The sequence below is a fragment of the Marmota monax genome, unplaced genomic scaffold, assembly GCF_021218885.2.
Source record: "Marmota monax isolate L192 unplaced genomic scaffold, Marmota_monax_Labrador192_F-V1.1 WCK01_AAM20220418_F8-fsc00092, whole genome shotgun sequence".
Classification (NCBI taxonomy): Eukaryota; Metazoa; Chordata; class Mammalia; order Rodentia; family Sciuridae; genus Marmota; species Marmota monax.
This window is the reverse complement of record NW_026692583.1, coordinates 4,218,018-4,231,065: the sequence shown is the minus strand read 5'-3', so window position 1 is coordinate 4,231,065 and position 13,048 is coordinate 4,218,018. Positions and strand designations below refer to the sequence as shown.

The following is a 13,048-nucleotide window of genomic DNA, read 5'->3' as shown; positions in this document are numbered from 1 at the left end:
GTAAGGATGTCATCATTGAAAACTACTCCAAGTATGTCAACTTTGGAGCTGCAAGTTAAAGATGACTGATTTTTTATTTTTTATTTTCTTGAGACAGGATTTCACTATGTTGCCCAGGCTGGTTTCAGATGAGTATGTTTTTTTGTGGGGTACCAGGGATTGAACTCAGGGGTACTTGACCACTGAGCCATATCCCCAGCCCTGTTTTGTGTTTTAGAGACAGGGTCTCACTGAGTTACTTTGTGCCTTGCAATTGCTGAGGCTGGCTTTGAACTCTTGATCCTTCTGTCTCAGCCTCCGGAGCTGCTGGGATTATAGGCGTGGGCCACCGTGCTTGGCCTCAGATGAATATGTTTTAATTCAAGGTTATGAGGATTTTTTGTTTTAATTAATTAATTAATTCTCTCTCTCTCTTTCTTTTCTTTCTTTCTTTTTTTTTTTTTTTGGTGGTACTGGCCTCATCATGCTAGGCAGGCACCTTCCCACTGAGCTATATCCCCTTTCCTACTAGGACCTTTTAAAGGCTAAAAGTGACCCCTTAGTTCTGAAAGCCAACCAAATTGGAATTTGCCACACATAGACATCTGCGTGAGTCAATTGTGTAGTTGTTTATTTAACATATATTTAGAGAACTCTCCATTGTGTGCTGGACACAAAGTACAGTGATGGGCAAGGTAAGCCTTATCCCTGCACTCACAGAGCTTATTTTAGTTGAGACACCAAATTCCTTTTCTCGTTTATGTGTTTCATTAAGATAGAAATGATAGATTTACGTGGTTTGATCCATAGCATGTCAGTGACCCAGGATGTTTAAAAAGAGATCTCTAGCCCAGTACAGTGGCCTGTGATCCCAGAAACTATGGAGGCTGAGACAGGATTACAAGTTTCAGGCCAGCCTGGATAACTTAGTGAGACCTGTCTCAAATTAAAATTTAAAAGGGGGGATGAATAGGGATGAAGCTTAGTGGCAGAGTGTCTGCCTAGCATGTGCAAGGGTGCAGATTTAATCCCTAGTACCACCAAAAAAAAAAAAAAGACCTCTAAAGATTTTGAAATTTAGGCCCAATCCAGGGTCAGTTTAACCAGTTACTAAAATGTTAGTTCATCTAAACATAGTCCTTGTTGAACCTTCTCTGAAGCTGACTCTTGTTGATTTACATTAAAATGCCTGATTCTACCAAAACAACCCTGTTTGTGAGTTTATGTTAGTGGTAGCTTATTGACTGTTTGCTGACTGCTGGAGTCCCAGAGGTGAGTGAGATGGATTCTGAAAAGGCATCTTAGGGGAGAGCAGCAGAAAGAAAAGGGAAATCTGTTGACTGGGATATTGAGAATGGAGAGGAGCTTGTTTTATGTTCAGATATTATTCATGTATTCTATAGCTGGGGAAATGTCTAATGAGGAGATCAAAAAGAAGACACTTGCTTCAGCTGTTGCCTGTTTAGAAGGGAAGTCACCAGGGGAAAAAGCAACAATCATTCATCAGCACCTTGGCCGCCGGGAAATGACAGATGTAATCATTGAGACTATGAAGTCCAACCCAGGTATATTTTCAGAAACTCTGGACTCTTTTGTAATGTGAGCTTCCAGTTACTTGTTTTATACGTGTTTTGTGAACTCATAATGTTAACCTGGAGCATACTTTTATCTTTACTGCTTGCATGCTTTTACATGAGGTCATTAAGGCACATTTCGGCATCTCTAAATGTTTCTTCTAAATTAATCTGGTCATGCATTGCACATGCCTATTGCCCCAGCCACTTGGAGGACTGAAGCCGGAGGATCACTTGACCCCAGGAGCTCAAAGACAACGTGGGCAACATAGCAACACCTTATCTCAAAAAAAAAAAAAAAAAATCCTAACAAGCTATATTTGCAACCCTCATTGGTGGAGGAGAGCATCTTAACACCTAAGTTAGCAAGAGATCATAAGTGCATCCAGATAAGCATATTGTTTCTCCCCTGCTCTGCCAGCTCATTCCAACTGAGGGAGTGGATATGTTCTGCATTTCAGGCATGGGGATGGTCAGAACTGGTAGGTTTGGTTTTCAAACAAAATAGCCCTGAATGTTTATCCCACTCAGGAGTGTGTGATGGAAGATGTCTGCTTGTATTATGGTACTGCTGGATGTAAAAGCCATCCTCCAGTTTCTGAGGGTGTTAATGAACTTTATTTTTTTTATTTATTTTTATTTTTTTTAATATTTATTTTTTTTTTTAGTTTTGGGCGGACACAACATCTTTGTTTGTATGTGGTGCTGAGGATTGAACCCGGGCTGCATGCATGCCAGGCGAGCGCGCTACCGCTTGAGCCACATCCCCAGCCCTGTTAATGAACTTTAAAGTTGGGATGTGCCCACATTTGGCTTTCTGTGAACATAGTTCTTAATGCAGTATATTATATTTTCTATGTCAGAGTTTAGTGTTCTAACTTGAAATTTTAATCAATTAGAATTCTTTAGCATATTTCCAACTGTTTGTAATCTGCTAATTTTTGATTTGTGAAAGATGAGGTAAAAGATGCAGTGGAAGAAAAGAAGTCTTCAGAAGCATCCGTCACTGTGCAGAGAAGTAGAGATCAAAGTAAAGATTGCATAAATGCAGCTCCTGATTCTCCATCCAAACAGCTTCCAGACCAGATTTCATTCTTCAGTGGAAATCCTTCTGTTGAAATAGTTCATGGGATTATGCACCTATATAAGACAAAGTAAGAAAAAAAGAAAAATATTTTTCTTTTGGGTAGGTCTGTTTTTCGCCTTGGGATAGAGAAGACTCTTTTAGCTAGAAGGGAGATGGTAGGTATTTTAAGCTTCAAAAAGGTAGTACTTTAATGTATTGTGTGTTAGGGAATTCTTAGATGTTTTACATTTGGTTGATCTTGTGGATAGGGTCAAAGCTTTTCTCACAAAAGAAATGTGTAGGAACACTTAATAAAATACCTTGGAAAATATTGTCTTATTGGTTAGTCATGGATGATGATTGGAGGATTGAAAGGAAGAAGGAAGAACTAAGAAGTCAGTTAACTAATCCTAATATTTATTACTTTTTAAAAAAATTTTTCCTGTGGTATTTGGTATAAACAAACCTTGCTGGAGGCCCAAGGGAAGGAAGCGTTTGGCTAGATATTTCACAAACTAGACCATCAGCTTCTTGGATAATTGGTAGGAGTTGGTGGTTTGATTTTTGTGAGGGTTTTTTTGTTTGTTTGGTTGGGGTTTTTTTGTAGTACTGGGGATTGAACCCAGAGATACTGTACCATTGAGTACATCCTAGGCCCTTTTTATTTTTTATTTTGAGACAGGTTCTCGCTAAATTGCTGAGGCTGGCCTCCACCTTACTATCCTCCTGCCTTAGCCTCCCAAGTAGCTGGGATTATAGGTGTGCACCATCTCACCCGGCTGATAATTGGTAGTTAATGTCTTAAAGGCTATCCTTATCTTAACTTGTTTGCCAGGTCCCTCCTGGGAAAACATCAAATACTCAAGTAGCCATTTTGGATCACAGCTGTCAAGTGAGTTTGCAGCATTTCAGAAGCAAATTGCATTGTGGGAAGTTTTTCATTCCCCTCCCTTCCAACTTGTCCTTCCCAGCAACACTTTCTGTAATATCCTTGTTGTTTAGAATTCTCTTTTAGATTTAGAGCTATATTTTTCTTCTAGACATTTTGAGAAAAATTTGTTAGAGTTGTACTTTTAAGTTACCCAGTAACAGACTATTTTTCAAAAACTAATCAGAATACAAGATGAACTGACTTTCCCTAATGCACATTTTAACCATAACAGGTCTTTAACTAAAGATTGAAAATTTTGGTGGGGGGATATATATACACATATATATGTGGTTGTGTATATATATGTGTATGTATATACATATAAAATAATTTAATAAACTTGCCTTAACATCCACTACAGATACATTTAGGGGATTTTGTATTACTCATCTAGTGTATATTTTTAAGTAAAATGAAAAGCTATTTAAATTTATTTTTTAAATATTACAAGTTTTATTTCTTCCTATTTTCTTGGACATAATTTGTCAAATTAGTGTTATCCGAACTAACTATACCTCATCTATTCAAGACAGTTTAATTATTGTCTTATTAGTAAGATGACCTCCTTAAAAGAAGATGTGAGGCGCAGTGCCATGCTGTGTATTCTCACAGTCCCTGCTACAATGACCAGTCATGACCTTATGAAGTTTGTCGCCCCATTTAATGAAGTAATTGAACAAATGAAAATCATCAGAGACTCTACTCCAAATCAATATATGGTGCTGATAAAGTTTAGTGCACAGGTAAAAGTTAAGATATTAAAAATCTCTTTGCCACAAAAACTTGTGTTTTTGAAACTGTATGATACTAGCCGTGTGTGATTTACAACATTTTTCACTTAAGGTTCTTGACTTACATATCTTTGAGGGTATTGTAACTGTAGATGTCTTTCTAAATTAATTGGCAGAAATACTATTGTAATTGATACCCAGAGGTTTTTATGCATCTGATTGGATATGAAATCTAGGTTTTTGGTTGTTTATGCAGTAGTAACAATTCCAGTAAAGCAGTAGTTCCCAAACGTTTGAAATTGACACTATTGCATTATTTGCTATTACCTTATTTCTTTCATTTTCTTTTTTACAAGGTGCTCTTTGACATAGTTTAGAAAATAAAATTTATTTTTTTAAATTTAAAATTTGGTGACAAAAGGGATTCTGTGACATGACTTGAAGTGTTATATTTTAAAGTCCTGATTGAATATTATTAAAATAGAGACAAACACAGAACAAATGAGGATATTTTCAGTTTTTAAAAGTGCTTATGCATTGTAACAGATGCTATTTGGTGTAGGAGGGTTTTGCCATTCGCTTCATTTCACTTAAATAGCACTTTCTATGTACCTCAGTTCTAAAGATGTTAGAAGATATTCTCTTGGTTTTGCTTATTCATCCCTATAAGCATGCATATTTGTATGTGAATATAAAAATGAGGTAAGCTTTAAGTATTATTCAGGTTATTAAAAGGTGATCCTTAGATTCATTCAGTTGTTTCTCTTTTTTAATAGCCTTTTGTATTTTTCCATTGGAATTTTACTAGGTTTTTGGTTGTTTTGTTTACATTAGATTTTGAAAGGCAGTTTTTTCAAAAGTTAACTTCTCAGCCAGCTGCAGTGACACACACCTATAAATTCCATTGAATCAGGAGGGTCACAAGTTCAAGGCCAGCAGCCTAGGCAATTTAAATAAGATCTTGTCTCATAATCAAAAATAAAAAGGACTCAGAAATAGAGAGCCTTTGGGTTCAGTCCCTGGCACTATAAACCCACAAACAAAACCTCTTGCCTCATTGATGAATAGCCTTTCTGAATTTGTCCCAAATACTTCCAGCTTGCTGATTAACAAAGAAATGAGTGGGTTTATAGGGTCAGTTGCTGTTTCCTCTCTGACTGGTCATCAGAGTTTGTAGGTGAAAGGGAGCGCATGACACAAGGGCCATTTGCCATCTCTTTCCTCATTACAGAGCTTCAGAGTTGAGATCAGTGACAGCCATCCAGTGAGCATGTGGAGGAAATTAAGAGAAATTTGAATTATGTTTGTACATGTTACCTGGGCCCCTCTGTTGTGGAGTTCTATGTACAAGAAGGTACAGGCTGTTTAATCTTTACAAAGTATCCCACCATTGAGGGAGATGTTTAAAAAGTGTTTCAACTGTCCTGTAGACTTTACAGTTCCCATGAAGAATGGAAAAGCATTTACCTGATATTACAGACTGTCATCAGGCCTTCTGAAGTCTGAGGAGCTTTGGAAGCTGGGAAAGTGGCACCTTAAACTAATTAAACCTGGTAGTACATGTAACAATAATGGTCATAATAGAAAACAGCAGCTTTTGTTTTGTATTGTTCACTGTGCTCAGTGCTCAGCATGTATCATCTCATTTAATCTTCACTGTAACCCTTCAAGGTAGAGTGATCCTATTCTTTGTTTCACAGATGAAGCAGCCAATCAGAGAGAGATTAATCATTTGCCCAGGATTACACAGATAAAAATAAATGACTGAGTAGGGATGGATTCACTTTGAATCGCTAGGACAAATTCCTCTTCTAGTAGGAGAATAATGAAGGTGTGGGGAACAGAGACAGTCACTATTTACAGGTCTGACTTTTTTGTTGTTGTTGTTATTAGGGACTGAACCCAGGGCTGCTTTACTTCTGAGGCACATCCCCAGCCCTTTTAATTTTTTTAGTTTGAGGTAGGGTCTCACTACTTTGTGTAGGGCCTCGCTAAATTGCTGATGCTGGCCTCCACTATGATCCTCCTTTCTCGGCCTTCCAAGTTGTTAAGATTATGGATGTGTGCCACTGCACCCGGCTCACAAGCCTTTGTATAATAACAATATTTCAGTTATGTTTCTCCAAGGGTAATCAGCAAGTTATACAAAGAGTTACAAATGTACATAGGGAAAAAATGTTTAGGCTTGTCAGGGAGTCTAATAAATCTATAACACTAACCTACATTTAAGTAAACTACACTAACGTTTATTTAGTAAACCTACAAATTTCCTGCCATTCGTTTAATGTGCAGATAATATTTCGGATATTTTCTATTATTGTTAGTAGATTTTCTTTATACATCTGCACTATCCTTTCCACTTCTGTTTTTTTTTTTTTCTTCTTCTTTTTTTCTTTGCAATTACTGGGGACTAAGCCCAGAGCCATACACATGCAAGGCAAGTACTCTACCACTGCTACCCGCCAGCCCCACTTCTTCTTTTTGACCAAATGCAGATTGCTCAGTTAACCAATATTTTCTAAGTGTGCGAAACAGCTTACTGCTCCTTCTTCTTAGAGCCCTTTACCTTGGTATCATAGTTGTACTATTTACTGTTCATCTCATCTTGGGTCTGAACCCTGTCATCTATCAAGACCCATCCTATCAAAACAAAGAAAGAAAACAAAAATATCAAGAACTTTCTAAGACCTAATAACACCATCTTGCTATAAGACTTGAAGTTGTTAAATTAATACTGGAGAATCTAATAATAGATTCAGTAGCCATCAACTGTTGAGCATGTACTAGATACCAGACTCTTTCAAGTGCTTTTCATGCATTATCTCAAATCCTCTCAGCAATGCCATGAGGTGTTGGTACTTTCAAATTTTGTAGTTGAGGAAACAGGCACCCCTAAGTCACTTCCCAAAGTTGGACACATAGTGTCAGAGTTAGGATTCAAACCCAAGCACCCTGACTCCATAGCTTGGGCACCCTCTACATTCTTATTCCATTCTTTTTCTCACCAGGTAATTAATTTTTAATAAGAACTCATAAGCCTTCCCTGTATCTTTTGTAACCTCTTTCTTTCTTTTTTAATATTTATTTCTTTTAGTTATACACAATACCTTTGTTTTTGTTTGTTTATTTTTATGTGGTGCTGAGGATCAAACCCAGGACCTCACACATGCTAGGCAAGTACTCTGCTGCTAAGCCACAATCCCAGCCCTGTAACCTCTTTCTTTCCTTTTTTTTTTTTTTTGGTGACCAAGGAAAGGAAATGAACAGTTGAACCCAGGGGTGCTCTACCACTGAGCTACATCCTTTTTTTTTTTTTTTTTTTTTTTTTTAGGGTATTGTATTGGGGGTTGAACTCAGGGGCACTTGACCACTGAGGGACATCTCTATTTCGTATTTTTTTATTTAGAGATAGGAGCTCACTGAGTTGCTTAGTGCCTCGTTTTTGCTGGGCCTGGCTTTGAACTTGCAGTTCTCCTGCTAAAGCCACCCGAGCTACTAGTATTATAGGCGTGTGCCACTGCGTTTGGCTTACATCCTTTTATATTTGAGACAGGGTCTTGCTGAGTTGCCCAGGCTGGCCTCAAATTTGCAATACTCCTGCCTCAGCCTCCTGAGTAACTGGGATTATAGGCGTGTGCTACCATGACTGACTGATAAAGAATTTTTAATTCATTAGGACATAAAAATCAGAAAGGAGTTCAATTTTATTGTTTTTGATGATAAGGAAAGGACAGATAATCTCTCTATAGTGTATTGGCTCATTTTCACTGGCATGCTTAGTTAACACAGCCTAGGTAGCTATTCCTTTTAGAAGAAACATGTGTTCTCAACACTGTAACTGATCACTGTGACAGTGAAGGAACCTAATCATAATGGATTTGTCTTTTTCTGAGTTTATTCTCAAGAGACCAATAAAAAAGAGACTAGAAAAAAACAAAAGCTGGGTTCCTTTAAATTTTTGATTCTCTGCAGTGCAAACATTTTAATTTAATTAAAAGAGTTGTTTTTTCTGTGTTCTCCAGTGAGCCTTTGTGCATTTTGATAATGGGTTGAAATAGAAACCACATGTACTTTGTTTCATATTCTCTTTCCAGTGCATAACAGAGCCTGGCACACAGTAGGTGTTCAGTAAATATTTGAACAAAGCTATATTTCTAATACTGAAGTTTTTTTCTTTTGCAATACTGAGGATTGAACCCATTGCCTCACCCACTGATCTAAATCCCCATCCCTAAAAATAAGATTTTGTTTTGTTTTGTTGATAGTACTAGGGATTGAACCCAGGGCCACTCTACCACCAAGCTATATCTCCAGCCCTTTTTATTTTTTATTTTGAGACAGGGTCTCTATATTGTTGAGGATAGCCTCAAAGTTGTGATCCTCCTACCTCAGCACCCCCAGTCGCAGGATTACAGGTGTGCACTCCCACACCTGGCCCTAATACTGAAATTTTAAAGAAGACACTAGTGTGTTCAAATTAGAAATCTTGGCTATTTATAGATGTTATCATTTCCAAAAAAGGATGTTTCTTTGGTATATTATCAGCTCCTCTCAGAAAGGAATACTTGGTGTTGAATGGTTTTTTCACATGCCTCTGCCCTTCCACTGAGGAGACCTCATAGCTTGGTGAGCATTTACAGAGCTCCAGATCTGATGGGGTCTTTTCCTCAGCAACTGCAACCAGCTCCTGATGGTGCTGGAGGCCGTGAAGACATGAGCTGAGCCTGAGTTCCAGGTAGAACGTCCCCTCAGTACATGAATCCTGAGTTCCCTGTGCTACTTACTTACCCAGTAATGTTTCACCAAAAGGCTGTTCTCCCCAAAGAGGAAGAGAAGCCACTGTTGGTTTGCTGCTTAGGATTAAGGAGATTTATTTTCCAACAACTGAATTTACATGTTTTGAAGTTTCCTTCAGGAGAGCTCTCCTCCCACCTCCAATAAAACTACTGCATTCAGAATTGGTCATCCTTCTTCAGCTGCTTGTCTCAGTAGAGTGTGTTGAGAAAGCATAAACAAAGCATATAAAGAAAGCATAAATAATCAAAACCCCACAATTGAATTACATCATTGGAGTGGAATTAAAAGCCGTTGGAGAAGTCTACAGTGGCTGTGGGATTCAGAACCGTATGATTGGTTCTTCTTGGATCTCTTGACCTTCACCAAGAGTTTGGCCTCTGGTATTGGACACTCCTGATGGATCCTTATCCAACTCTGATGTAGTATTTGTTTTATTGAAGAAGAGGATTATTTTCATCCTGTAATGGTCTTTCATTATTTAACATGAATATTGACTTTAAGAAATAAAAGAGGGGCTGGGATTGTGGCTCAGTGGCAGAGCGCTCTCCTAGCACGTGTGAGTCCCTGGGTTTGATCCTCAGCACCACATAAAAATAAATAAATAAAATAAAGATTTAAAAAAAGAAGAGAGAAATAAAAGAGTTCTTCCAAAACAATCATCACTTATGATTTCATTCCAATCTTTGCAGAAATGTTTTATCTCAGCTGGTGCATGTGACAAAACTATGAAGGGAAATGTTGACTGTTGCTGGTTGAATATTAAAATTGTTCTAGCTCTCAGCTTATTGTGCTTTAGTACCTTCTTCCAGTTCAAGTACAAACTCTTATGTAGCCCAGGAAACACTGTCAGATTGTAGGGTATTGATCTACAAAGTTTGTCTGGCTTACCAGCCTGCTCCAGTAGATGCTATTTCTAGTGTTTGCTTTTCTCTCCTAAGTAGCTCATAAGTACCATCAGCTTTAAGAACCTAATTAGGAGTGGGTGCAATGGTATACACCTGTAATTACAGCTGCTCAGGAGGCTAAGGCAGGAGGATGGCAAGTTAAAACCAGACTTAGCAAATTAGCAATACCCTGTCCCAAAAAATAAAAAAAGCTGAGGATGTAGCTCACTGGTGAACATCCCTGGGTTCAATTCCCAGTACCAAAAGAAAACAGGGAGAAAAAAAGTTGATGAGTATGATTGAAGCCATGCATTTTGAATATAAATCAACTTTCAGTATATTTATCTTAATTTTTTTCCTTATTCCCATTGGTGCACATAGGCTGATGCAGATAGTTTTTATATGGCATGCAATGGTCGTCAGTTCAACTCAATCGAAGATGATGTTTGCCAACTGGTGTATGTGGAAAGGGCTGAAGTGCTGAAATCTGAAGATGTAAGTTTGAATACTTGTTATCTTTAATATAGCAGATTGGTATGAAATCAGAAGTTAAGCAGTCTGTGGAAATGTCCAGAGCAATCCAAACCACACAGACAGAAGATAGATAAGTGGTCATCAGGGCCTGGGGGAAAGAATGGGAAGCGACTGCCAACAGGTAAGGGGTTCTTTTTGGGGTGATGGAAATGTTCTAAAGTTATATAGTGGTGATGGTTGCTCAACCATATGAATATAGTAAAAGCCCCTTTAAGATAGAGAATTTATGCCAGGTGCAGTGGTGCATGCCTATAATCCCAGCAGCTTGGGAGGCTAAGGCAGGAGGTTCACATTTCCTAGAGTCAAAAAGAAACATTTTGTTTGTTTGAAGTATTAACTCTAATCCCTCTCCTAATTTTTATTCTGTTTCTATAGCAATTTATAATTGCTCTGATCTGTCATTTTCTATGGGAACCTGTCCTGCAATATGTGTTCCCTCAAATCATTTTATAAAACAGCAAATTTAGCTCTGATGTTTTAAAGATTTTCCTTCTTTTAAAGTAATTCTTACCAGATACAGTGGTGCTCGCCTATAATCTCAGTGCTTCAGGAAGCTGAGGCAGGAGGATCATGAGTTCAAAGCCAGCCTCAGCAAAAGTGAGGGCACTAAGAAGCTCAGTGAGACCCCTGTCTCTAAATAAAATATAAAAAATATAATATAGGGCTGGGGATGTGGCTCAGTAGTCGAGTATCCCCGAGTTCAACCCCAAGTACCCCAAAACAAACAAATAAAGTAAACCTTAAAGTGTTTTTACCTGAAGTCAGATCGATGGAAATAACTTCTGGGTAGATTGTTCTATCGTTAGATTAGGAGAAATAAAATTTAATGAGTGATAAAATTGGGCTTCCTTTGGGTCAAGTGCGGCACAAGGCCTGCTTTTTAAGATTCTTTTCCATAACTGAACATGACTACCTTGAGAGAGTCCCTGTAAGCACCTGTTCTTCAGAGACTGTAAATGAATGTGCTTTTTCTCCATTTGTCCCCATGCGTATGTATGCCTCCTACCCTGGTCTCGATAATTGCTGCTCATGTTCTGGCTGGGAGGGCCTTAGTCCAGCCTTGTGGTCATGCCCCCTCTAAGCTCCCTGCACTTTTTAAAATTTTTGTCTGTTCTAAGATCTATAAGTACAAGAAATGGCTGTTTTGGGGTGCATACTGGATTTGGTTTTGGTTACCAATGTTCCACACCTTGAACAATGTCTGGCACATATAGCAAGGACTCAAGAAGTATGTGTTAAATGCATAAATAAGTTAAGTCGGTGCAATTGATACTATCATCACTAAGTAGAAAGTGTTAAGTTATAATTTACTCTGGAAAAGTCTTCAGATCCATTGCTATTCTGCTTTTATCCCTTTGGGTATTTTGGTCATAGACTTTTGGAGCTTGAGCTAGGAATCTGGTTCCGTGTGTTAAGGTTTTGGCAGCAGTCTCCCTTCCTGGAAAGCCAGCTCCACGAGGGCAGGGATTCATGTCTGCTGTCTTCACCACTGTTCCAAGTGCCCAGCACAGTACTGAGAATGTAAACCATATTACACTAGTGTTTGTTGAATTAATAAGTGAGTGAAAATTTTACCACTTTAAATTATTTGCACAGAACAATAATGTTGAAAACACATGCGAGGCAAGTGCTCTGCACTGAGCTACAACTCCAGCCCAGGAAAACTGTTTTAGAAAACATAGCTGAGTGTGGTGGCACATGCCTTTAATCTCAGTGACTTGGGAAACTGAGACAGGAGGATCACAGGTTCAAAGCCAGCCCCAGCAACTTAGCGAGGCCCTAAGCAACTTAGTGAAATCCTGTCTCAAAAAAATAAAGAGCAGGGCTGGGGATGTGGCTTAAGCGGTAGCACGCTTGCCTGGCATGCACGGGGTGCTGGATTCGATCCTCAGCACCATATAAAAATCAAATAAAGATGTTGTGTCCATCGAAAACTAAAAAATAAACATTAAAAAATTCTCTAAAAATAAAAAAAAAAATAAAGAGGACTGGAGATGTGGCTCAGTGGTTAAGCACCTCTGGTTTAATCCCCAGTACCACACACACACAAAAAAAGTCATGGAATGATGGCTGAAGGACAGAGTGGGATGTTTTCCTGCAGGGTGCCAGCCTCCCTGTGATGGACCTGACTGAGCTCCCCAAGTGCACAGTGTGTCTGGAACGAATGGACGAGTCTGTGAATGGCATCCTCACCACCTTATGCAACCATAGCTTCCACAGCCAATGTCTGCAGCGCTGGGACGACACGACGTGAGTGCAAGGGCTGTCCCCTACTGTATCAGAGTCCATTATGACCCTTTCCCAAAATTAAAAATAGCACCACCAAGAATGAACCACTCCAAGTGTTTGACTCTACCAAACTTTCACCATAAGAGACCACCAATTTTCACCTTCTTTCCTCTGTTCACTGGGAATTCACATTCTTGAGGAAGTCCTTCTTAGTGAGGATACTGATTCTGAATCCTTGTGTGCCGCAGTCTGGCTGGGCACAAAATAACCGAGCCACCACACAAACTTGTAGATTCCAACAGCAACTCTTTATTCCCGAACTC

The 13,048-nt window shown here is 38.7% G+C and overlaps 1 protein-coding gene across 2 annotated transcripts in view; it reads left to right on the top strand.

Moving 5' to 3' along the window:
- The window catches only part of Brap (BRCA1 associated protein), a 36,549-nt gene that overhangs the window by 1,144 nt on the left and 22,357 nt on the right, over positions 1 to 13,048 (top strand). For both annotated transcript variants that reach the window (XM_046446187.2, XM_046446186.2), the window contains 5 exons: positions 1,383 to 1,544; positions 2,509 to 2,707; positions 4,104 to 4,293; positions 10,344 to 10,457; positions 12,598 to 12,746. In XM_046446187.2, coding sequence (XP_046302143.1) covers positions 1,383 to 1,544; positions 2,509 to 2,707; positions 4,104 to 4,293; positions 10,344 to 10,457; positions 12,598 to 12,746 — 814 coding nt within the window. The remainder of the gene's footprint in view (positions 1 to 1,382; positions 1,545 to 2,508; positions 2,708 to 4,103; positions 4,294 to 10,343; positions 10,458 to 12,597; positions 12,747 to 13,048) is intronic.